Below are 25,835 nucleotides of genomic sequence, written 5' to 3'. Positions count from 1 at the left end.
ACCCTTACAATACGTTTGGGCCTGCCACGTCGGACCGGCATCTTTCCCCCACCATCGGAGCCTACTCTCCACCCGGTGGTGATCAGTTGACACCACCGCCCCTCTCTACACCTAAGTGTCCAAGACATGCGGCCGCAAGTCCGATGACACGACCACAAAGTCAATCATCAAACTGCGACCTAGCGTGTCCTGGTGCCAAGTGCACGTGTGGACACCCTTATGCTTGCACATGGTGTTCGTTATGGACAATCTGTGATGAGCGCAGAAGTCCAATAACAGAACACCGCTCAGGTTCTGATCGGGAGGGGGGGGGGGGGGGGGTTTCCTCCCAATCACGCCCTTCCAGGTCTAACTCTCATTGCCCACGTAAGCATTGAAGTCCCCTAGCAGAATGATGGAGTCCCCACTTGTGTTACACCGCAGCCTTGACAACAGGGGGCAGCAATGAGCTCCATCGAGGCGGGAATCTAATCGCTCAATGTCATAAAAAAAAAAAAAAGAAAGACTTGAGTGTGAAATGTATTTGTTTTAATTTAATTGAAAATAAATACTAGCACAGCAAAGCAAGTCCACTACTGGGTTCTTGCTCTAACGTTTTGGTAAGAAAACAAAAACAAACCATCCAAAAACAAAACTAAAGGAGAAAAAAGAAAGACCAGTTAATGACTTAATCATCATCCAGCGACTTTTTCCGAGGTGCTTTTCATTTTTTCCCAGCTCACCAAGTTAAAGAAAAGAAAGGAAGAGGGTCAGCGAGGCTGACGAAACCCGCCAACCCCCCTCCTCAATATATCGCCTTCTTTGTCGTCACGGTGAACAAACGTCTCTGGCGGGAACCATGGGAACGGAGAAAATGGGGGCGGGGCTGAGACCCGTCTCCACGGCGACAGACCGATTGTGTGTGTGTGTGTGTGTGTGTGTGTGTGAGAGAGAGAGAGAGAGAGAGACAGAGAGAGAGAGAGAAAATTGCATAACTATGTACATGACACGGGGCAGTGTCATCATCTCACGGGAATGTTTGTGGAACAAGACGGAATTCTGCGTCTGGAAGCGTCGTTTACACACAAAGTGATTGGTCGTCCTCGGAATGCCGACGAGTTGCGTGCGCACGCGCGCGTGTCGGAAACTGAACAAACGCAAAACAAGCGCTCCACATCTGGCGACGAAGCTGAACGTGGAGTCGCGAACATCAGTATCTCTCTTCTGTTTGGGATGACTTCCACCGGACGGCCACAACCTGATGTTTCTTCCACCGCTGGCATTAGCATTTAAAAATCAATAGCATTCTGGCAGACAGGAAGCTGGATTGGAGCGAGACTTCAGCTGAACGGACGCATAACTCCTGAGTTTTGCCGGTGGGAAATGTGTCGACTTCTTGCAGTTCCGTCGTTCTTGCAGACTATAAGCTTAACATGTCGGGAATGTGGGATAACACGCAACTTCTGCGTCGCGGCGGTGGAAAAAACGCAAACAAAAACACAAATCGAGCACTTGAGCATTTCCAATTCAACAGCATTCTGGCAAGCTACAGGTAGAAGCTGCTGGATGGAATAACATTTCAACAAATTGGACTGACGCGCCTTCCCCGCACATTAGCATCAAAAACAAAACAATAATCAATAGCGTTCTGGCAGAGATTTCGACATGTCAGGACTGACGCGAATGTAACTCATGAGTCGCGTTGGTGGTGAAGTCTGGGACAAACGCAAATCAAGCGCTCCCTGGACTATGCCAACGTGTTAGCCTTTAAAATAGCCTTCTTGAACAAGTTTTCAACATGGCGGCTCACCTGACACACAACTCCTGAAATATGGCGCTGGGAAAATGACAGGGCTCAGACAGTGCCTGTGTGTACGTGTGTATGAGTTTGTATTTGTATTTGTGTGTGTACATAGGTGATTCTGTGTGTATAGTACGCGTGCGAAAGAGTGGTCACGCCGCGACAACGAGAGGAATGCTAAAGACGTTTTTCTTTCTTCTCCTTGTTTGAGAACGTGTATTTCCATGGCAACCGGCTTCACAACGAACAAGAGACGATTTTGTGCGCGCGCGGCGTGTATGTGGTTCGGTTGCGGTGAACCAGGAGTCATGCACATTTGTCTTGAGTAAAACAAAGCGAAGGGCGTGCGGATGCGACGAAGGTGGGCACATGTAAGGCAACGGTTTTGGTGCTTTGTTCCCGAAAAAGAAGTGCCTCGTCGTCTACTACTTCTTCTGTCGCCAGTGCAAAAAGAAATAAAGGGCGATCATCACCAGCACGAGGATGAGATGGACGTGAAGAAGGTAATACTGAGATGGAGGAAAAAAATAAATAAGGACAAAGTTAGCCTTCTGCAGAAAAATGTGGCCGACTCGTGTTTAGTGTGGTTGCGCGGCCACTGTGCAAAAAAACTTTTTAAAGTCCACCAAGAGACTTCCCGACTTCCTGCGGCCGTCCGTCCGCCCGCCCGCCCGCCCGCCCGCCCGCCGGGACAACAAAGAGGAGAGACTGGTACTGGTTTTTCCTAAAATGGCTACGTGTTTTCCTCAAAATGGCCGCCGGTAGAGACGAGGCAGGCGGGTTGGGTTTAGCGCAGGGTTCGGGTCCGGGTCGGGACAGGAGGAGCGGGGCGTGGGCTCTCACTCGCGCCCGCTGGCCGAGTAGGAGAACTGCGGGAAGTGAGGCCGCCGCTCGTTGTCTGCGGCGTCCATGCCGTCCTCGTCGTCTGCGCACACATGCGACAAAAACGAGCGTTAGCATTGTTAGTGACCTATCATTTAAGCGAGGGTTCTGAACCTTTTCTGGTCCAAGGACCACACATGAAAACATTTGACCACATATTGACACATGACCGCACGCGGGGAAACATGACGTGGAAATCTTAGGACCTTACATATGGACCCACACATGAAGACGCATGACCGCATGTTGACACATGACCACACGTGACAAAACATGGCCACACAACAACACATGACCACACATGGAAACACCGCCACGCATGTTGACACACTACCACACATGGAGACATGAAAACACGTGGAAACAAGACCACATGACACACAACCACAAATGAAAAAACAGAACCACGTGGTGAAACATGGCCACACGTGGAAACACATGACCACATGTGAAAAATGTGACAAAACACGACCTCACATATGACCACACGTTGACACACTACCACACATGGAAAACATGAACAAAATGTTGACACAAGACCACAGACAGAAACACATGACCGCATGATATCAAATGTGAATAAACATGACCACATATCAACACGTGACAACACATGATCATGGATGGAGACACACGGAAACACATAACCACACGTAAAGACACGACCACACCAGACAAGTGCACGCGGCCGCAGCGCCCTCACATTTCTCGGGTGGTGTGATGGTGATGGTCTGTGCCGTGAACTCTTCGTCAAAGTATCGCGTGTCCGTCTCAGAGCTCACCTGAGGCTGGAAGGGCGGGACCATCTGAAACACACACATGTCAATCAAACGCGTTATAAAAAGACCGTCACCTCAAAGGTGCTGATTGGTGACAAATACAGCCAACATCGACGTTGATTTTTGCTGACAAAACGAGGAACCTTGTTGACGTTTGTCAACAAACAGACAACATGTAAACCAGTGGTTTTTAACCTGGGTTCGACTGAACACCAGGGGTTGGGTGACACATTTCCGTTTAATCTTTTTCATGCTGCATTTTGCAGGGCGCAGTGCGGTGTTGAGGAACCCATTTACTATGTGTGTGTTGCAAAGGCGTGACGAAGGAAGGCCATATTGCGTCGCATCGTGAGGTTTTAGGTGGCCGTTCAAGACTCGACGCGGCACTTGGACTTGCTGTGGCATCGGACGGCACACGGTGGTTGCCGGAGTGATTTCAGAGTGCTAACAGCAATACACAGAGATGAACAGAAACCTAGATAAGCCAGCGTGGCCGCCACACTTGGTGAGGCCAACGTTCCCATCAACAAGGTTCCTACACATTTGAGATTTCAAAATGTCATACTTTTTCCAGACCCTAATTTCAATATTTCTTGGTAAATAAATTCAAATAATTTGTGACATTTGAGTAAATAGATGTGTACAATTCAGATTCTTTATATTGCCTTTATGTCGCCAAATAATTTCCCCCATACTGGAGATCTTAAACGACTTCAAACAAAGTCTACATTTACCCTTAGTTTTTACTATTCCACATATATTCGGTATATTTAATACATGACGGTTAATGCAAACTCTCAGGCTGTCAACGCAGGATATCATTCAAAACAAATTTAGTGTTCTTTTTGTATTTGTCAGTTTTTATGCCAGAAAGAGTCTTGGCGTTTTAATAGCCTATTTTGTTGTTTTCGTGGCATTGACTTCATCATTCTCTTCTGCAAGCTGATTTAAATCTTATGTAGTTAACTCTTGATGCCACATATGTCTCTTCATTGTTCCCTCAATTCCTCAGCAGCATCTCAGTCATCAAATGTGTTGTAATCACCAAGTAAACTATTAACTCACCCATTATTGTTTTAAATTCACTAATTTCTGTCCTCAGAGTACTTCACATTTACTTATCGGAAAATCTGACTGTGTCAGGTTGGTATATTTGCTTGTATAATCTAAAAGCCTAGGGTGCTACACATTCATTTGGAACAATGTAATGATTTCTTTGACAGGAACTACTTGAGACATTCGAAGAGTGTATATTATCAATTTCGAAGTGTCTATATTTTTGAGATATTCATAGCTTTTTGTTTTAGAAAATTGAGGTGTTGTAAAAGTCTTGGAAACATAAATACTTTTCTATACAATAGTTCCCATTTTACATACTTTTCCAGACCTGGAAATTTATGAAATCAAATTCCACACTTTCCATACTTGCGTAGAAACCTTGCATCAAGGGCAATGCATGGAAAGTGAAAATAATTTTCACAAGGTTAACATTTTTGGTCAATGTCGAAGCATATGCTATTAATACAGAACATGAGGAAAAAAAGAGCCCAAAAACTATTCTTACCTATGAAGAGTTATTCCCAGTTCCCTTGTTGTGATTGTACACCTTTGTGTGCAGCACATTGTGCCAGATATAGCTTTAAGATGAACTGTCATCTTGCGGACGTTTAAAGTTCCTACAGGTGCTTTGTCACGGTCCCCTTTGCCATTCACTTGAGTGATGAGGAAGTGCTTTTACCCGTTTTGCTGAAGTAAATTGCGCATATACCGGATTGCTGACAAACAGGGACGACATCGAGATTGACAATTGTCAAAACACTGATGACGACAATTGTTGACAAACATGAACGTGAACATGAAACTTGGTTGTTGACAAACGTGAACCAATTGATGTTATACTTTGTCTTCGATTATTCACTTTACTACTGTAAATGCAGACTCTCCCCATTGCGGGACTAACAGCGGTGATGACAAATAGACATGACACATCTGCTGTATTATGAGATTGTAGTAAGTATTGTGTACGAAGGGACTGGTCTCACCTTCTTGTCGTAGACATCCTGCCAGTCCACAGTGACAAAGAAACTGTGTCGCATGATCTCCTTGGCGTCGTCCGGTCCCCCACCCAGCCTGGCGGCCACAAGACGGGGGCGACGTGAAGAAGAATGGAGAAGAAAAGTGAAGAGAAGAAAGAAGAAGAATGGGAAGAAGAGGAAAGGAGGATGAGAAGAAGAGTAGGCAGAAAAGAGAAGGATGAAAAGGAGGATCATAAGAGGAAAGGAGGATAAAAAGAGTTGTAGTACAAGAAGAGGATGAGGAAGGGAAGGAGAAGAAGAGGATGAGGAAGAAAAGAAGAGCACAGAAGGTGTAAAAGAAGAATGACAGGAAGGAGAATGGGAAGAAGAGAAGAGCAGGAGGATGAGAGGACAGGCAGAACACAAAAGAAGAGGAGAAGGAATGCATGAGAATGACAAGATGAAAATGAGGATACGAGAAGAAGAGTAGGATGTGCAGGAGATGAGAAGAAGAGTGCAGAAGAAGAAGAGGAAGGGATGAGAACAATGAAGAAGAGGAGAGAAGAAAAAGATGAAGGTAGGTAAAAAAGAGGAGAACAACAATTGGACAAGAAGGACAAGAAGAGGAGCCAGTCATACATCCTAATCTCCAAATTGCTTTCGGGGTGAACAAGTTGCTCCTCTTATTCTTCTTATTTCAAGCGGATGACATCACTCATGGTCTCACATGATCTTATTCCATGCCACCTCACCGTTTGTTGGGGTCCTTGATGAGGAGGCCGGAGAGCAGAGACTTGGCGTCGGCTGACAGCGTGCGCGGGAACTTGATCTCCTCCATGAGGATGAGCTCAAAGAGCTTCTCGTGGTCCTGATTGTAGAAAGGCAGGCGGCCGCACATCATCTCGTACGTCACCACACCCAAACCCCACCAGTCCACCGCGCGGCCGTAGTCGTTGTCCTCCAGCACCTGACGCCGAACACAGACCATCAGGGACAGTGCATGTGCGCTAGAAAAAGTCCACTCCATATCCTTTGTAGTCATTCCCAACTCTCATAGCACTATCACAACACACACACACACACACACACACACACACACACACACACACACTGGACTATATAGCTGAGTCATAAGTCAAATCAAACATTATTTTGGAACTCTACTCGGGTGCCGTTAATGAGGTCATGGCTGTCGCATAATTACATCAGATGTAGACTTTCCGTTGTAAATATTGAACAAATAAATACGTTATAATAACTAGGGATGGGCAGGTACCAATTTGGGCCCATGTCGGCCTTATTTCAATGATCAGGTACTCGTGAAAGCTGCCGATACTAGCCACCGATACTTTTTTTTGGTTTGCCATTTCGGAGCCCTCTTGCGGCGGTCATACCATCAGGAACTAAATGACATGCATGGCTGACCGAAAGTTTTTCTGTGTGAATTTCACCCTTCTCCATCCTCATATTATACCCATTAACACACGATGCATAAGTATATGTTAGGGCCCAACTGATTAAATGGGCTGCCGATTTAATTTTTGTAATGATTTAATTTTTATTTAATTGGCCAATTCTACTCTTTTTCAAATCGTTAAAAAAAAAAAAAAAAAAAAAAAAGTTTTTTTTTTTTTTTTTTACACATTAACATTAAAACATAAAACAAAGATAATGACACTCATACATACATTCAATTTAAAAACAAAAAAACAATCACGATAAAGTCCGTCAACATATCATCAGATTTTTGACGATTTTTCTCTATGTTGTAAAGTAAAAAAATACTAAAGGACAAAGAATTGTAAAACAGACAAATGTTCTGCCTGTTATTCATATATTTATTGTTGTAAGCATAAAGGGGCTAAAATAAAAGTTATTTTATTCATTATATATTTGGCTGATTAATCGGTCATCAGAATTTTATTCCGCCAAATATCGCAATCGGTCCCAAAAAAAAAAAAAAAAAAAACACAATCCATATCGGTCGGGCCTTAGTAGCATGATAAGGTTTATAAGGTTTATATTAAATGCTTAACGTGCGAGTCGCCTCGACTCAAATGACTTGACTCGAGTCGCCTCGACTTGCCAGTTTTATGACTTGCGACTTGCTTGCCAAATACTTAATGACTTAATGACGTTAGACTTGGTAGCTAAGAAACTTGACTGATTGGAACTACATGACTTGACAAGTCATCTCGTTTAAAGTTGGAAATCTGCATTTTAATTAGGACTGTTTGCCTTTTTTTTTTAAAGAAAGAAACGTGTTAGGGGGTCATTCATGTGATTGTGAACGTTTTGGTACAGCTAAGTAACCTAACTAGCGGTGGGACGGTTTATGACAATTGTCGCACCCTTTCCTTTCGGTTCATAAGCATGCAAAACACCTCACTACCCCTAAGAGGCCAAGACGCACACAGCAGAAACAGCAGATACTGTCATGGCTTTGTCTGAAACGACCCAGACGCTTTTTACCCCGACTGTCTTACTGGCGTGCTGGAGCCTATCCCAGCCAATCATGATTATTCTTTTTTCCTTAATCAGCCAGCCCTAGTCAGCGCTAGAAGATGCCAGGTGCGTTATACGTCTGCTGTATCAGATCACTTTGCATTACAACGATGGCGATAAAAAAAGTAATTGACAAAATTGTGTTCGACCATTAGTAAGTACAGTACAAATGGTGAGGAGCTATGTGTGAATATAATTGTCATACTACTAAACGCGTTTATTGAAGTGCCACCATTAAAATGTCATCCGTTGTGTCAGGTCTGTGATAAAGCTGTCTGCACCATGTTTTTAAAATTGAGACCACAGCATATGAAAAATAACCTTTAGTCTAATGACAATTGTCAATTGTCCAGAGTCAGTGCTTCTAACTAAATAAACCCGACTGAGTAATTTATTTAAAGTAGAGGACATGGGAGGAATGCAGATTTTGTTCACATTACTTTTTTATTTTTTTGAAGGATGGCAACATTTTTATGTCATGTATAATTTCCTTAATTGCTAATCTCTTCCACTCTCCATTAGGTACACATCTAATTATATTTGACCAAGGGAAAACAGTCTTGGCTTTTGTTTAATGGTCTTCAAGGCTGTCACCACAAAGTACACAGCATAGTTTGTTCAGAAATAAAGTTGTGTTAAATTGACTTAGAAAACTTTTAAACAATTCAGTGCAATAAGTTCAACCAATCATACTATCAGTTGTTGTTCATTTAACTTTTATAAGGTGTGAATACTTTTTTTAGTGTTATGATTTGTGAAAAAAAATTTTTTATACCACTCCAATATATGTTATGATTTGTGAAAAAACTATTTAATACCACTCCAATATATGTTGCGACTGGAGTAAGATTGTATATCTTGATTTGCGACTTGCGGCACGGTGGTCGACTGGTTAGAGCGTCAGCCTCACAGTTCTGAGGACCCGGGGTTCAATCCCCAGGCCCCACCTGTGTGGAGTTTGCATGTTCTCCCCGTGCCTGCGTGGGTTTTCTCCGGACACTCCGGTTTCCTCCCACATCCTAAAAACATGCATTAATTGGAGACTCTAAATTGCCCGTAGGTGTGACTGCGAGTGCGAATGGTTGTTTGTATGTGCCCTGCGATTGGCTGGCAACCAGTTCAGGGTGTACCCCGCCTCCTGCCCGATGACAGCTGGGATAGGCTCCAGCACGCCCGCGCCCCTAGTGAGGAGAAGCGGCTCAGAAAATGGATGGATGGATGGATTTGCGACTTGCTTAAACCAAGTAATGACTAGACTCGACTTGAAATTTAGTGGGTAATTGCTTGATTCTTTCCTACAGTGACTTGAGACCTGCTTGAGACTTGAAGATTATGACTTGAGAATGGCTTGTGACTTGCACACACTATATGTGACTTACTCCCACCTCTGGTTCTTGGTATTGGTGAGTACACAAGAGTGAATACTCATACTGGTTTGGGACTGATAAGTCATATTGAACATCCCTAATATTAACATGATATTGTTTTAAGTTGAGCGTGTTGCTGTTGTGGTCTGACCTCAGGCGCCAGGTACTCGGGAGTCCCACAGAATGTCTTCATGGTGGCCGTGTCAGTGATGCCTTCTTTGCACAGGCCAAAGTCGGTGATCTTGATGTGTCCGTCTTTGTCCAACATCAGGTTCTCCAGCTGCACACAACATAAATACAAGCTCCCATTTTAAACACCACAACCAAGTACAGTCAACTCTCAGCACATAACCCAACTGACACATTTTTGAACCCTTCTTTCCAACACATAACTTTTGTTAAGAAATACTTTTTTTTGATTAAAAAAATATATTTTTCAGAAAAAACGTTTCTTAAAAATGTACACATAAAAATTCATTTAGAAATATGCAACTTTTTGTAAATATACACTTGTATCTTTTTTCTCCAAAATGATAACTTTTTTTGCTCTTAGAAAAGTTATATACAACATTTTTGAAAATATACAACATTTTTTAAGAATATTTTTTTGTTGTTCCGGAAATACACAACCTTTTGCCAGAAACATATCTACTTTTTGGAACTATATCGCGTTTTTTTTTTTTTTTTTGTTTTTTTTTAATATACAACTTTTTTTCCCAGAAATCCATATGACTTTTTGTAAAAAAAATAAAAAATAAAATATATATATTATATATATATATATATATATATATATATATATATATATATATATATATACACACACACACACACACACACACACACACACACACACACACACACACACACACACCACTTGTACCACTTTTTCGGGAAATATAAAACTTTTTTCTTGAATATATTCAACTTTTTTATCCCAGAAATATATATTACAACTTTTTTCTTTAAAATATATGACTTTTATATACAACCTTTTTTTTTTTTTTTTAAACAATCCATTTTCCATACAGCTTATCCAACTTTTTTTCCTCTCGAAAAGATAATATTTTTGGGGGAAATACAGTCAACTCTCGCCATTTATTTTGAAGCGTAATGTTGTAAGACGAGTTTGAAATGACAAAGTGTTTTAGGATCATCGTCTTTTTTAGGGTTTACACTTAATATAAGCAATGATAAACATTTTTAGGGTGGGAGTTTACTATTTGCAAATGTTTTTAATTTGCGGCGGGTCTTGGTCCTTAAAAACCACGATAGAATCGAATTTGTTCTAAAAAGTTAATTGAAAAATACAATTCATGACCAGCGTGAAGCATATGGGATTGCGAAAAATTCATAAAAAAAGGTGCACTGCTGTTTCAAAGATGGGGAATAAGTTGTAATTAAACGTGCATCACAACAAGAACGCATTTGACGATTGTCAGGCGGAGCGGTTGCCTGTCACCTTCAGATCCCGGTAGACGATCTTGGCAGAATGCAGGTAGTCCAGAGCGGAGACGATCTCGGCTCCGTAGAAACGCGTGCGGTCCTCGGAAAACACTCGTTCCCGTGACAGGTGGAAAAAGAGCTGTGGAGAAAAGACAACAACTTTATGTCTACATCACAACAATGCAGAGGTTTAAAAAAAAGAGAGAAAGCGTAAAAACCCTTTCACACTGCCTTTTCGCCAATTTGGCGCACCAGTAGAGAAGGCATTTATTTATTGTGCCTTTCACACACAACCCAGCGAAGCGGGACATTACGGTGTCCCGTGTCTGTGCAGGGCTGGGGGGACATATTAGAAACCACCCCTGTGTCAAATCATGCTCTAAGCTTCGGTAAACATTGGTTTGAGCGTGTGAATAAATGTTGACAACGGCAACAAAGTATGTTGACAACGGCAAGCTCGGAAGGCGATGCGCAGGTCACAATACGCAAGCAATCCTATTGGTCAACGTCGAAGTGCGCTGTCGGAGAGTTGTCGCTGATGTGACACACTACACGGAAGCTATCCAAAAAAACAAATCAAACATGCTAGACTTTTCATTTTGGCATAGTAGGGCCAAATATTTGGTCGTGGATTATGTCACACTACAAGAAGTTTCGTTGTTCCTGCCAAAATATGTCAGGCCCGATCTGGGAAATCGCCTGCGATAGCAAATTAGGCCAATATCACGGCTACAGTCCTGTAGTCTGATCTAGGGATTATTTAAAATTTTTATGCCAATATTTTTCCTTTTACTCCAAATTAATATATGCTCAAAATATTGGTTATCGGCTTTCTTTACTACTATTGATCGGTATCGGCCCTGAAATAAAACATAAAGAGTGTAAAAAATAATAATGTTGAATCTTCTGACCTCTCCTCCGTTGACGTATTCCATGACGAAGCAGAGGCGGTCCTTAGTCTGGAATGAGTACTTGAGAGACTGCGTGCGGCATATATGACAAAGCGTACTTGATATGATGCTCTTAACATATCCTTTATGACTTTACGCAATGACAACACTCACCGTCAGGAATGGATGCCGAGTGTTTTTTAATACCCGACTTTCTGTAAGCGTGTGAGCAACTTCATCCTGTCGGGATGTAGAAATCAAGTATGTCACACATCAAAAGGATGGCATCTCAGACAAACATAAGGATGGGTGCAAAAAGAAAAAAAGGGTGGAGGTGGTGGGAAGGGAGGCACTATAGACTCAAAATGATGAAAAAAAAATTGTCAATTTTTCAATAACAATATTAGTGATGACGTGATAAAATTGCATCTAACAGTGTGGACCTGCACTTTACATTTTATTTATTTTGCTCTTTTTAGCAGATCCATTTACACTGTAGGTCCAAGTGGCTGATTCTCTTTTAATGCCTACTACAGTACATCCAATTTTGTTGACTACCTATTTGTACATGTACATTTACAGCAACGCATATCCAATATGATTGTGTTCATATACAGCACATCAGACAACTTGTACGTAAATAACTACACAAGCATAAACACCTGGCAGAGACAATACAGAAGTAAAAATAATAAATAATATTAATTGTTACATAGTGTTTCATTGGCCTGGGCGGACGTTTTCCCCTGCATTGATTTAAAAGCGTGGAACCTACACATTAGTACATATTATTTGACCTGTGGACCATCACAAAAAAACAAAACGAAACAAATTAGTTGCCGACTTCACTCGCACTACCAGCGATTAAGCACAGCACGTCTACCGACACACTGCAATGGAAAAACTGCACCTCTGTATCAGGTTTTGAGGCTTCAAAGACAATATACTGTATGCAATTATTATATTATTAAACCACAAAAACATGGCATGATTATCAAGGAGGGAACAGATGGCCACAAATAAAGGAAACGGAGAGCGTGTGGATATTTTAAGAGGCTGTTGGGAATGATTGATTGCCCATTTACTGACTACACCCATGCATTTTGGCAAAATATACTCCATGCCTTTCTTTGTAGCCTCAGGTACATATGAAATTCTAAATATAGTTGAGTAATATTGTAAAACACCACATACAGTATACATATTGGTATGGCTTGGCGGCAGTTGCTGGCCAGATGGGTTTCTCTTATGCTTAAAACCTTGAAATGTTGTTGTTTTTTGTGAATTTTTGCCAGCGATGAAAACTTTTTAATTGTAGCAAAACCAGTGGCCAACGGTCAGCCACTCATCGAAACCAGTGCCCGGAACCGGCACACTGCACGACATTTCAATCTGTTTCGGCCGCATCACTCAGTGTTCAACATATTTAGGCCCGTATTTAGGCTGTATTTCATATTCTATATACAGTAGTTCATCCTTACTTTTTTGTATTAAGCTGACCCAGTTCTAGGAAAATATGGTGTATTTTCCATCACACTAGTTGCTGTCTTGTATTTTTTTTTTTGCCCAATATTAAAATACAAATAAAAAATAATAATTTGTACTACCAGTATGCTAAGGCACAGCACTTCTATTAGGTTGTGTACCTTGGCAATGATGACCTCCTTCTTGAGGATCTTCATGGCGTAGTAAGTTCCGCTAGCTTTCTCTCGCACCAGGATGACTTTACCAAAGGTACCTTTTCCCAGAAGCTTCAGATAGTCAAAGTCATTCATTGTCTGCAGTGCAGGTTAATAAAAAAACACAAACAAAAAAGCAGACATGTTAGCCATCTAAAACGTGGGTGCACATTACACATGGGGTGTCAGATGTTGGACTGACACTTCAGACATTTTCTCCAAATACGTCTGTGACTTACTGTTCCAGGGGTGCGATGTTTGCATTATATGTGCTTACTGCTATAGTACGACGATACTTGACGGTTTCCATTTGGACTGTTACATACTTTGAGTTGCTGCATCATGTTCACATTTTTTACTTCCCTTTTTCTTTCTTAAACCTTTTTCTTTCTCCAGCCAAAAACAGCAACACTTTTACTTCTGCTACAATCTGGCATTTCCCTCAGAATGAATAGTGTCTGCTTAGCTAACACTGTACTGCTAATCACCATAACATTATTCTTGCTAATACAAAAAATACACTCCACACTGCTTCTTTATCCCAGCTGAAATCCCTCTATCCCATCTGTGCTCGCTCTCTCTCTCTCTCTCTCTTTCTATATATATATATATATACCTGTATATCCTCTCTCTATCCTATATATATATATATCTCTCTCCTATCCTTTTCTTTATCATCTCCTCGCTCCCTCTATCCTGGCTCAGCCTCTGCTCTTTTGTTTCTTTGACAAAGTTGCGGATGAAGAGGGAACGATTAAAAGTGTGTCAAATTAAGGTTTCATTAACTCATTCACTGCCAGTCATTATTAAAAGCCGAGTTGCCCATATTGCCAGCCGTTTTAGAGCATTTTGACTGATCTTTCTAGAGCCACAGAATATTATGTTCTGTGACAATTAAGGACCGATCTTGAGTAATGAGCTTTAGAACATGGGTTGGTTTAACCAAAAAACACCGGTTTCTGACCAAAAAGCGGAAAGGTCAAGCAGAACACTGACTTTGACACTAATTATTTTTTGCTTTTGTGATACCTGAAACTATAACACAGTAAAACAAGACAGAGAAAGGGATTCCTGATGGCAAAATAATCACGCATTTACAGATATACAACTAAGAAATAATCCATTAGCGATGCTGACTCGCCCTATGTCTCGAGTTGAACGTCAGTGGCTTTTTTTCATGGCGTTCGCCGTTCACTCCATGAATTGCCTCATCTTCTCTCACGATCACAACACACACTTTCTACTACCTCGCACATACTCTGACTTCCAATGTGTTGACATTTCTCTCCCTCATAATCGACGCAACAGGCCGAGATTCACCGCCTAATTTTTATCTTCTACTCAAGAGTTGCGCTGATCTCAAATCCAAATTGATGCAACTTCTGTTAGTCATTGCAGTGGTTTGCAAACCTGACTTTCATGAACAAGCTGGGGGAGAGAGACCCACTTCCTTGCCTACCCGTTGAAAAACATACTTGACAAACATATTAGTCGGTGACAGTATGGGCTTGAATTCCAGATGATTAAAATAAATGTCCACGGGAGTGAATAAGGTCATTAGGAATCTCTAGAAATCAAAATTTTAGTTATAAGCATGGTCACAGAATGAACTAAAATCGTATCTCGAGGGACCACTGCAATACAGTCATACAGACAAACAAAGAATAGCTGTCTTCTTCTTCCACTGCACTACCACTCAGTAAGTTGCTGCAATAATATTAGTCATTTTACATAGAGGATGAAGAATATATGCCTGTGCGTATTGTTATATTGCCTGTCTTCATGTGTTGTTTCACCATATGCATTCAAAAGCCCGTTGCATCGCGACTGTCGATGCTGATGTTAGCATGTAAATGACATTTTCATTAAGCAAGTGGGACACCCTCAAACACGCAAACTTCGTTGCATTTGCTTGTTTTAAATATACAACGTGTAATTATTTGCGCACCAGTCAAAGCAAGAATTCGGGCGAATGACTATCACTGTCTTTATGTCCCCAAAGTGTTCTGTAAATTGACTGTTTGTTGTACTAGAGCGGCTCGAACTACCGGAGACAAATTCCTTGTGTGTTTTGGACATACTTGGCAAATAAAGATGATTCTGATTCTGATTCTGATATCTCGAAAAACTCGTAAATTGGGTCATCCAGTATCTCAAGGCCCCACTGTATACAATACTGCCTCCCGGTGGCCAAGCCGAGCACACCAGAAGGAGCAGCACACTAAATTGGATGCAGCATTTCACTTAATTGAACATGGAGACAAACCTTCCGTTTGTAGTGGCTGATGGAGGTGTCCATCTCCTCCTCATTGACGTTCTCGATCTGCGAGGTGGGGCTGCACAGGATGCCCTCCTCCTCCTGCTTGGCCAGCGACTCCGCCACCATCTGGATGGCCTCCGCCCACTCGTCCCTGCCGATTCATTCAATGGCACAGTGGCGTTAGGGTGGTTAGCGAAGTGAAGTAAATCCACATTTGTGTTGTTGTTGCGCGCCGGCCTTGGTCTTGGTCCAGACCCCCCACACCCAAGTTTCCTGCTTTTCTTCTCACTTCTCATTCTCGGTGCCCCGGCAGAGGAAAACAACAAGTAAGTCGCATTTGAGCCAGCACCAGCGTGAATGCCAACCACCAACCAGGCAATAAAGAAACCAAAACTGCAATAAAAATGTGACATTCTTGTTTGGCAGAAAAATGAATCCCAATGATGGTCTGCATTTCAAGTTAGATGAGATTATTATTAATCAATCAATCAGATTGACTTTTTAAGGGCATTTCCATCAAATATAAGACCGCTCCATCACTAAATGTGGGCAGAATTATGACATGGGTTCAATAATACACCACAATATTTTTCATTTTTAAAGGCCCAGTAAAGTGACCAGAAAAATAAATCAATAAATAAAATCTTGTTTTGAATACTGTCATTATCATTTTCTCTTTCTATATGCAAAGGTAAAATGATTTAAATAGAAATGTAGATTTTTGTGAATAAAGTCAAGAGATTTTATTTTAAAGCTGGAATACACCACTTTTTTTTTTTGGTTAAAAAAAATATATATATATATATATATATATATATATATATATATATATATATATATTTGTTTTTAATATATATATATTTTTTGTTTTGTTTTGGTTTTTTTCACCCAGGCCAATACTAGAGATAACAAAACGCTTATTAACCCGGTCAGCTCGTCTAACATCTTGCTGTATTTGTCAATAGTTTTTATTTATTTATATGTTTAGTGAATGCCTGATTCATTTCCCGTGCTGGCCCAGTTGGTGGCGCACCCAAAATGATGTCGAAGGAAATGACCGCACGGAAATGAGGCATTTTGGCAAGCAATAGGCGGAGCATAGTTGTAAAACGCTCACTAAAAATATTACTTTGCATTTCTGTATACATAAAATAGTCATACAATAATTAGTGTTTAAATGAAAACTATAATAAAAATTGCCACAAATGAACAACATCTACCTCTCTTCGAGGAGCCTTTGCCTGTCAGCAGCTGTGTGGGTGGTCACAGTGGTCACAACCCAGCACTCTTTTCATCCTTACTGATCTGTTTTTACTGCTTTTGTTGAGCTCATTAAATTAACTTGCTAGTGACCCAGCGATGTGGTTTGCAAACCCCCCCCACCCCAGACCCCAGCCCTCCCAGCCGCACACTGAGCCATAGGATATGTGGATGCGCGTTTCAATGCTGCACAAATAGTATGTTGTACTTTTATCACATTTATTAAAACATAAAAAGATAGATTCATAGTTGGAAGAAGCAGGTTGCTACAGAATCAGTACGCGGGAGCGATAGTGTTTTAAAAGATTCTCGCTTATTTGAACGGTTGGTGAGAGGCACAAACGTACATATGTAAACCACCTGTGTACATTCTGGCTACAGGCTTTGCTTTTTTATCCACAGGTACATTAGAAATATAGTTAAGTATTGATGTAAAACAACAATATGTTTAATTTCTAATGTACATTATTTGACTGGTTTAGTTGTACCCTGGATAGTCAACTATTGACAGTTTCTCTCGCCCGTTTTATTCACCTCGCGGGTTTCAACAGCTCTATTATACACTACCCTTCCATCCATTTTCTGTACTGCTTATCCTCACTAGGGTCACTACGTTGGTGTGTATTCACCCGCAAGGGGTTGGGAGAGGGGAAGACGGGGACAGTTGGACTCGGCACACCCTATATCATATCAAAGCAGCAGACCGCTTTGTTGTAATGCTGAATTCCAGCAGTAGGGGGGGGGGGGGGCCCAGAAATCGCAAATTACAGCTTTAAGGCGATTTAATGGCGAGAAGCACATCGAGCAGGAGCGATGAAGGCTCACCTCTCGTCAGGTGTGTCAACGTGGAAAGTCCTCTCGATGACGGTGGTCCACTGCAAGCAGCGGATGATGAAGGTGTTGGGTTTGGGACGCTCCGTCTTCATTAGCTGACATTCTGAAAGTAACACACACACACAGGCATGCGCACACGTCACACAAGAATTACAGTGAACCCTCGGTATATTGTGGTGCGTTGTTTGCACCCCTGATATATCGCGGATAAGCGATCGTTTTTTTTAATGGATTTTAACATGATAAAGGCAAGACCGTTCAGTGTAGTACCACGCTGTGCCACAATATGCCGGGCAGCAGTTAGCTCTTCAGGAAGACATGCAGCATGATTAAGAGCAAGAAGAGGCAGAGAAGGTCCCCTAGTAATCTCCTTAATTAGTCATCGTTCCCACAGTAAAAAGAATATACTGTATCCCTGTGAGTATTGTTGTGTGTGTTGCTGCTCTATGTGTGTTAAGTAGCATTTATTCAAAGGTTTACCGTAACAATTAATACTTGATGTTAACATGTCTATAGCATTTTGCATTGTGTTAGCATCAAGGTAGCGGATTTTCATCGGACTAAATGATACTGTTTGGTTGAATATTTTTGTGTTTAAATACACGTTTAATTCGTTTTTGTTTAACGTGTCAAGTTTTATGGTAAATTCCAACTTGGAGTGACAAAAAAAAACTAAATAAATTAAAAAAAAATTAAAACACATGAGGGAGGCAGGCATGCATGAAAGTCTTTTCGCTTCCTCAAAGTGATGTTATACGATAGTTTCCTATTTCTTAAAAGTAAGCGTGAGAACAGGCATTAAGGAATACTTCCACAATATTGTATACGTTTAAATGTTTAAAGTGTGTGTGAAGGATTAATCTTTATTTTTTATGTGGTTTCTCTATATCACGGATCGCTAGCGGTTCTGAAACGTATCCCCCTCAATAAACATGGGGTTCACGGTACTTCTTTTGGAGCAGCACAGTGCTCAGCATTTTTTAGTCTTACTTGCAACAGAGAAGTTGTTGAGCGGGTAAGCCAGGTCTGAATCCTGCGGTTTGTCCTTGTAGCCGATAAAGGAGCCGTCCGTCTTCAGCAGGAAGTAGCGAGGACGCCAGTTCTTGATGTACTCGCCTGCCCACAGGAAGTGACGCATATTGATATTTTGGGGGGGAAAGTCAATGGGCCACACGACCATTAAATACCAAGTTTTACCCTTAGAACAGGCTTTTTCTTGATTATAAAATTTGAAAGTGGCTTCCTCCAGCTCTAAAAGCTCTGACATAAAATCTGTTATTATCTGAAACCTAACATATAACGTGCATTCCAGTCAGGTTGTTCTTTCATATTTGTTAAGAATGATTGCAATCGAGCGCCCCTTGCAGCCTTCATTTTATCCATCTTCCACCAGTTGTCTAACAGCCTTGTTTTCCCACACCAAACTCATCCAAGCTTGCACTTTGAGAACTAAGAACATAAAGGAAACTTCCCCAAAAGTGTGACGGATGAAGTTACCCAAAATCTTTTTAATTAAGATTCAGGGGCAACTGAAGGACTCCAGGCCAACCAATGATTTGATTGATAAATTCACTATTTCTCAAACTTTTGGGGTCAAGGGATGAAATTTTCCAAGCACCCATCATAATCCAGATGCCATTTAAACATAACGACCATGTGTATCCCAAAAGGCCATATGAATGAGAAAGTTGCCTATTTCAAGATAAAAGTCGTGTTACTTTAACAAATTCATATTTCTTATAGAAAAAAAAGTTAGTAGAATAGTTTCTTTTTTTTTAGGAAAAAAAAGTCACAATCTTTACAAGAACAAAGATGTATTTTGTCAGTAAAATGCAGGTTTAACAAGAGAAAAAAGACATATTTTAACAAGTGAATTTCAAAAATTCAACTTTATTCTCCAAGCATTACGCCTTTTCTTCCAGAAAACACACCTTTATTTTCTAAAAACAAAAACAAAAACAAATAGAACTATATTCTCAGAAAACAAAACACTAACACTAAAAAAAATGACTAATTCATTCCTACGACAACACCGCTTTTGCAACAAAACAGTTACATTGCTGTTCCACTATCTGCAGGGGATGGAGAGCGAAACCTGCTGCGAATGACGCAAATTCAGGAATAATTGAGGCCCCCCAAAAAAGTTTATAATTGCCAATAGATGCCACAAGATAATAGCAAAGTACTACTTTTCTATTAGACAGCCTGAATATAGGAAAGGCTGCTCCTCACTTCAACGTAGTTCTTTTTTAAAAAGATACCACATCATTGAAAATTATTGTCCAAGCTCCAACTTGGACCCCCGGACATTTGTACGAAGTTATTGATGGGTAGTGATGTCACCTCTTTTTTGGACCCATCCTTCCTTGACCACGTTCTGGTCGCTCATGGTGGCGTTTCCTCCTCCGCCTCGTCACAGATTCTCCCAGGATGAAGGCCTGTCCTTGCCTCCTTTGTGTCACTTTCTCTCTTCTTCCTCCCTCTCTTCTTGTGCCCTCTTCTTCTTTTTCTTCTTCTGTGGTCAGACGCAGCTCTGGTGAGTCTGTCTGGAAGGAAAGAAAACAAAGCAGAGGTCAGTGGTTTGTTTCCTTCCTGTCTCCTCGATTGCTTCTTTCCTTCCCGAGAATGCCTTCTTCTCGCTTTTTCTCGTGTCCTTCATGTTCTTCTCCTCTTTTTCTTTTTTCGACCATTCCTACTCTGCCTCTGATTTATCCTTCCTGGTTTGTTCTTTTGCTGGTAGGCCTGCCCTCCATCACCTTCTGCCTTCCTCACTTCCTCCTTCTCTCCCACCGGTCACCTTGCACACATTAGAAATCTTTGCCACTAATTCTAAGGAAAATAAACTAGCATGTCCTCATTCAACATGGTCAAAAGGCTGCTAATTTGCTGCTAATCAGCAATGTCTCACTAACGTTCTGCTAAGGTGCGTGTAACATTCTGACAAAATGCTGCTAATTTCGTGCCAGTATGATGATAACATGGAGCTAAAATTCAAAACATGTTGTATCACACAGACAGTAAGAGGCATAACATGTATTGGCTACGTCATATTGAAGCGATGGCTCTGTTCTTTTGTTGTAATGCAGAATTCAAGCTTTAGTTACATACTAAAGCTTTAACGAGCACAAATGGAACATTATAAGTAGGGTTGGACATCGTTTGAATTTGAGCGATTCCGGTTCCTTATTTCAATTCTGGTTCCAAACGATTCTCGATTCCGATTCTTTTTAGGGGGCTGGGTCAAAAAAGTAGGCGCGGTGTAGGCTGGGGCTCGGAGTCCGTCAGACGCTACACATCGTGAAAGCCTCCTTTGCACAATATAATCTTATTCCAAGTGTTGCACTGAGGCAACTGGTCATTAATTTTAACAAAGTTAAGACACACTTTTGTTCACCGTCGCCGCTGATGGGCACCAGCACGTCTTTGTGCCCGTTCGTCTTTGTCGGTTTTCGCCGCATCTTCATTGATTTGCGTCACTTTAGGCATCGAAACTGGGAACCAAAATTGTTTTTAATTTGAACGGTTCCGAGAGCGGCGGCACGGTGGCCGACTGGTTAGAGCGTCAGCCTCACAGTTCTGAGGACCGGGGTTCAATCCCCGGCCCCGCCTGTGTGGAGTTTGCATGTTCTCCCCGTGCCTGCGTGGGTTTTCTCCGGGCACTCCGGTTTCCTCCCACATCCCAAAAACATGCATTAATTGGTGACTCTAAATTGCCCATAGGTGTGAATGTGAGTGCGAATGGTTGTTTGTTTGTTTGTATGTGCCCTGCGATTGGCTGGCAACCGGTTCAGGGTGTACCCCGCCTCCTGCCCGATGATAGCTGGGATAGGCTCCAGCACGCCCGCGACCCTAGTGAGGAGAAGCGGCTCAGAAAATGGATGGATGGATGGATGGACGGTTCCGAGAGAACCGAACGTTAGTCCCGGTTCCAAGCGGTTCTCAATTCTCGATGCCCAACCCTAATTATAAGTGAGAGAAGCGGTGTGAGCAGCAGAATGTACTTCCATCCATTTTCCGAACCGCTTATCCTCACAAGGATCGCGGGCGTGCTGGAGGCAGGGTACAACCTGAACTGGTCGCCAGCCAATCGCAGGGCACATAGAAACAAACAACCATTCGCACACACATTCACACCTACAGGCAATTTAGAGTCTTCAATGACCCTACCATGCATGTTTTTGGTATCCATCCATTTTCTGTACTGCTTTTTCCTCACAAGGGTTGCAGGCGTGCTGGAGCTTATCCTAGCTATCTTCGGACGAGAGGAGGGGTACACCCTGAACTGGTCCTCAGCCAATCGCAGGGCACATAGAAACAAACAACCATTCGCACACACATTCACACCTATGGGCAATTTAGAGTCTTCAATTACCATACCATGCATATTTTTGGTATGTGGGAGAAAACCGGAGTACCCGGAGAAAACCCACGCAGGCACAGGGAGAACATGCAAACTCCACACAAGCGAGGCCGGATTTGAACCCGGGTCCTTAGAACTGTGAGGCACATGTGCTAACCAGTTTTCACCGTGTCATGTACTTCGGGGGGGATCATGAATTTATTTGTACGGAGGATTTAAATACAATTTATTTGAAGTGCTCATTCCATTTTTTTTTTTTTTTTTTTTTTAGAAAATTCCTCCAAGGTGCCAGCAATTAGTCACGTTGCTACTAAAATGCTGCCAAAACTGTGCCAACATGCCCTTAACATTGAGCTAAAATGCCACTTTCATTCTGCCAATATGCCGCTGACCAGTGTTGGGAAAACACATTTTCTACGCAAACTAGTTCAAAGTTCAGTTCACCGTTCCAAAAATGAACGAGTTCAGTTCATAGTTCATAATTCAAAATTTTGAACTAAGTTCACTGTTCCGAAATGTATTAGTTCATAGTGCCTTTTTTCAATACTGTATGTTGCTGACAGGCTATTACCCTCAAAATACTGACATGTCATTTCCCCATTGTTGCCGCCCATTCAGTCCACACTAGTAGCCAGCTGCAGTTTTCACCCTATAATCTCAAAACACATGAGGAAATGTTGTCACATTGCTACTTACAACATTACCCTCAAAAATACATCTGCAGATCATTAAAAAAGAAAATCCCTGGAAGTGCGAGAACGCTGACATGTATGTCACCACATCGCAACCTGTCAAAACACCATTTACTACTTTCCTATTAGCCATTTTCTGTCGTGTTTTTTTTCTTTTGCTTAGACTTGCAAGCTCAAACTTGAGATACAAGCGCTTGATGGTGGCAGTGAACTCAACGTCAGAATAGCAGCTCTTTGGCAAATAGAGAACAATTCTTCAAAAAGAGGTTTCAAACTGTTTATAATGCCACTCACAGTTGAAGTTTACTTTCAAATTACAAATAAAACTAAGAGAATTAATTACACATTTGTGTATTTCAAACACATAGGTGAACCTTTCGCACTATAGCTTAATGCGAATGTTAAAGCATAGGCCTAATGGGAAATGCATATAACCCGTTAAGTAACTGATATTTGAGCCCAAATGGTCCAGCAATATATATTGACATTAAATATGACAGTCCTCAGACTCCTCGGTTATGTATGCCTTTGGAAGAGCTGAAAAAGTTGAGAGATGAGAGGTCTATATTTTACAGACACGTACAGTACTGTATAAATGTCTGTCTGTCTGTCTTATACGGCCCCTCGATGGCCAAGGCGAGCAGCATCACAATGTGCATTGAATTGAATAAGAATGTGTGACCAAAACGGTTTTATTCTTTTTAAAATTTTATTTATGTGATTACTATTATATTTTTATAAAGTACAATATTATAGAGTACTATTTATCTCATTAAAAAAAAAAAAACTCAGAGCTTTTTTTTCCCGAAAGCTGGAACATATTTATGTCATTTCCATTCATTTGAATGGGGAAAGATGATTGAAGATACGAGAGATTTCAGTTATAAGCATGGTCACGGAATGAACTAAAATCGTATCTCGAGGGACCACTGCAATACAGTCATGCAGACAAACAAAGAATAGCGGTCTTCTTCTTCCACTGCACTACCACTCAGTATGTTGCTGCAATAATATTAGTCATTTTACATAGAGGATGAAGAATATATGCCTGTGTGTATTGTTATATTGCCTGTCTTCATGTGTTGTTTCACCATATGCATTCAAATGCCTGTTGCGTCGCGACTGTCGATGCTGATGTTAGCATGTCAATGACATTTTCCTTAAGCAAGTGGGACACCCTCAAACACGCAAACTCCTGTTGCATTTGCTTGTTTTAAATATACGTGTAATTATTTGCACACCAGTCAAAGCAAGAATTCGGCCGAATGACCATCGTATCTCGAAAAACTCGTAAATTGGGTCATCCGTATCTCAAGGTGCCACCGTATACAATACTGCCTCCCTGGTGGCCAAGGTGAGCACACCAGAAGGAGCTGCACACTAAATTGGATGCAGCATTAGATCATGATGCACAAACTGTTTCATGCTTCACATTCCATTGAATTGTTAAACTTGTTACTCCGTGTTTTTATGAAGTACAATATTATTGAGTTCTGTTTTTGTTTTTTTTAGTAAAAACAAAAATTTTAGTGTTTTTTTTTTGGGCGGAGGTAATGTAATTGATTAATTGCATTTCTTCTCATTCCAATGGGGGAAGATGATTTGTGTTGAGTTGTGTGTCGAGTGTTTTGTATATCAAGGCCCCACTGTTATTTTATTGCTTTTGCCTGAGTGAAAAAGCATCAAATGGGTGATATTTTCAGCAAATAATGGAGGATAGGTGTATTCGCCATTGCCTAATTAACTGTGAATATGTGGGGGAATCCTGTAAACATGTAAAAATGGTGGGAGTGGGGTGCCCCCAAATCTAATTCTGCTTCGGGCTCCATAAAGGCTTGGGCCGCACTTTGACGGTCCTCCAGGGGAGAATGACAACAAACCCAACAACAATGGCCGAGCAGCCGGTGTTGTGGTACCTGAAACTCCTCCACCCAACCAGGACGGTTCTAATCCACAGGCCGCGGTGGTGTGCGTCCAACAAACACACAAACAAACAAACAAACAAACGGAACCAGAGCTTTTGTTTCAAGGGCGTGTGTGGTGTCATTTATTTGTTACATAACAACATCCGCTAGGCGTACTTCCATTTTATTTCAAGGCGAGCAAATGTCTGCCGGTCGGACAACGTTGGGAAACCGCCCGGTGGCCGTTCACCGGCCTGGCGTCTGGCTTGCGTGCGGGAGACGGTCTGGTGTTTCGCCGGGCGTGAGGCGCCTTCCTTTCGGCGGCTCGACCAGAGGATGCTAGCGGAAGGGAGGAAGGGAGGGAGGGAGGAAGGGAGGGGGAGGCGGGCTAGATGCTAAGCTAAAGTGACGGGGATGCTGCTTTCATCTTATTTCGAATCGTGTTTTTAGCAATCGTGAGAAGGGGGGGTTAGGCCGTGACTCGCCCTCATCACCCCCGGGCGGGAAGCATCCCTCCCCGAGTAGCCGACGACCGAGCCCCGCTAACCGCAGCTAGCCTAGCGTGCTAACCTCGGTTCCCAGCCGCCACAACGAGTATGCCCCCCCCCCGCCCCCAATAATAATTAAAAAAAAAAAAAGAAAATACAGAAAAATATCAACCCCGACGTCTGCTCTCCCTCACGGGGCCCCGGCAAGACGAAGAGCCGCCTTCCTTCAATCACGTCCAGGAGGATGGGGGCCCTTGTCAAGCGCGACACAAATGACACAAGCGTCTTACCTGGTGGTCGAAGAACGACCGGGATGCCCCCTCCCAGTCCTCCTCCTCCGCCGCCTCGACGGCTGCTGGAGCATCCGACGGTCCCTCAGTGGCGAGAAGAGCAGGAGGCGGACGAATCCATAGCCGCCGGTCACAAGTCCCAAAACGGACAGACGGACGGAGAGAGGGCGGCGGTGGCGGACAGACAGACAAACACCACTCGCGTCCCTCCGCTCCTCTGCCAGGAAACGTCGCTCACGCTCGGCTCAGCTCGGCTGGGCACGTCACGAGCAAACAGCCAGATCTGACCGACCAGGAAGGCTGCTGCTGCTGATGCCTTCAAGGGCTGCAGGACGCGTGCGCACTCGCCCCCCACAACGCAACTTCGTCCGCGTCTGTTTTGACATTAACAAATTTCACTGCCA

The 25,835-nt window shown here is 42.2% G+C and overlaps 1 protein-coding gene across 1 annotated transcript; it reads right to left on the bottom strand.

Moving 5' to 3' along the window:
* Positions 1–518: 518 nt before the first annotated feature.
* On the bottom strand, positions 519–25,735 carry akt3b (v-akt murine thymoma viral oncogene homolog 3b). The gene is made up of 14 exons (XM_061679606.1): positions 25,432–25,735; positions 20,041–20,243; positions 18,688–18,813; positions 17,689–17,800; positions 15,610–15,754; positions 13,311–13,442; positions 11,839–11,904; positions 11,686–11,754; positions 10,791–10,913; positions 9,480–9,608; positions 6,209–6,423; positions 5,484–5,571; positions 3,366–3,468; positions 519–2,705 (listed from the first exon to the last, which is right to left on the bottom strand). Exons 2-14 carry the CDS (start codon positions 20,084–20,086, stop codon positions 2,620–2,622), a joined length of 1,440 nt encoding a protein of 479 aa, XP_061535590.1. The 5' UTR covers positions 20,087–20,243; positions 25,432–25,735; the 3' UTR covers positions 519–2,619.
* Positions 25,736–25,835: the final 100 nt, after the last annotated feature.

Source organism: Phycodurus eques, chromosome 6, assembly GCF_024500275.1.
Source record: "Phycodurus eques isolate BA_2022a chromosome 6, UOR_Pequ_1.1, whole genome shotgun sequence".
Lineage (NCBI taxonomy): Eukaryota > Metazoa > Chordata > Actinopteri > Syngnathiformes > Syngnathidae > Phycodurus > Phycodurus eques.
Note: the sequence above shows the minus strand (reverse complement) of the source record. Positions and strands in the feature narration are given on the sequence as shown.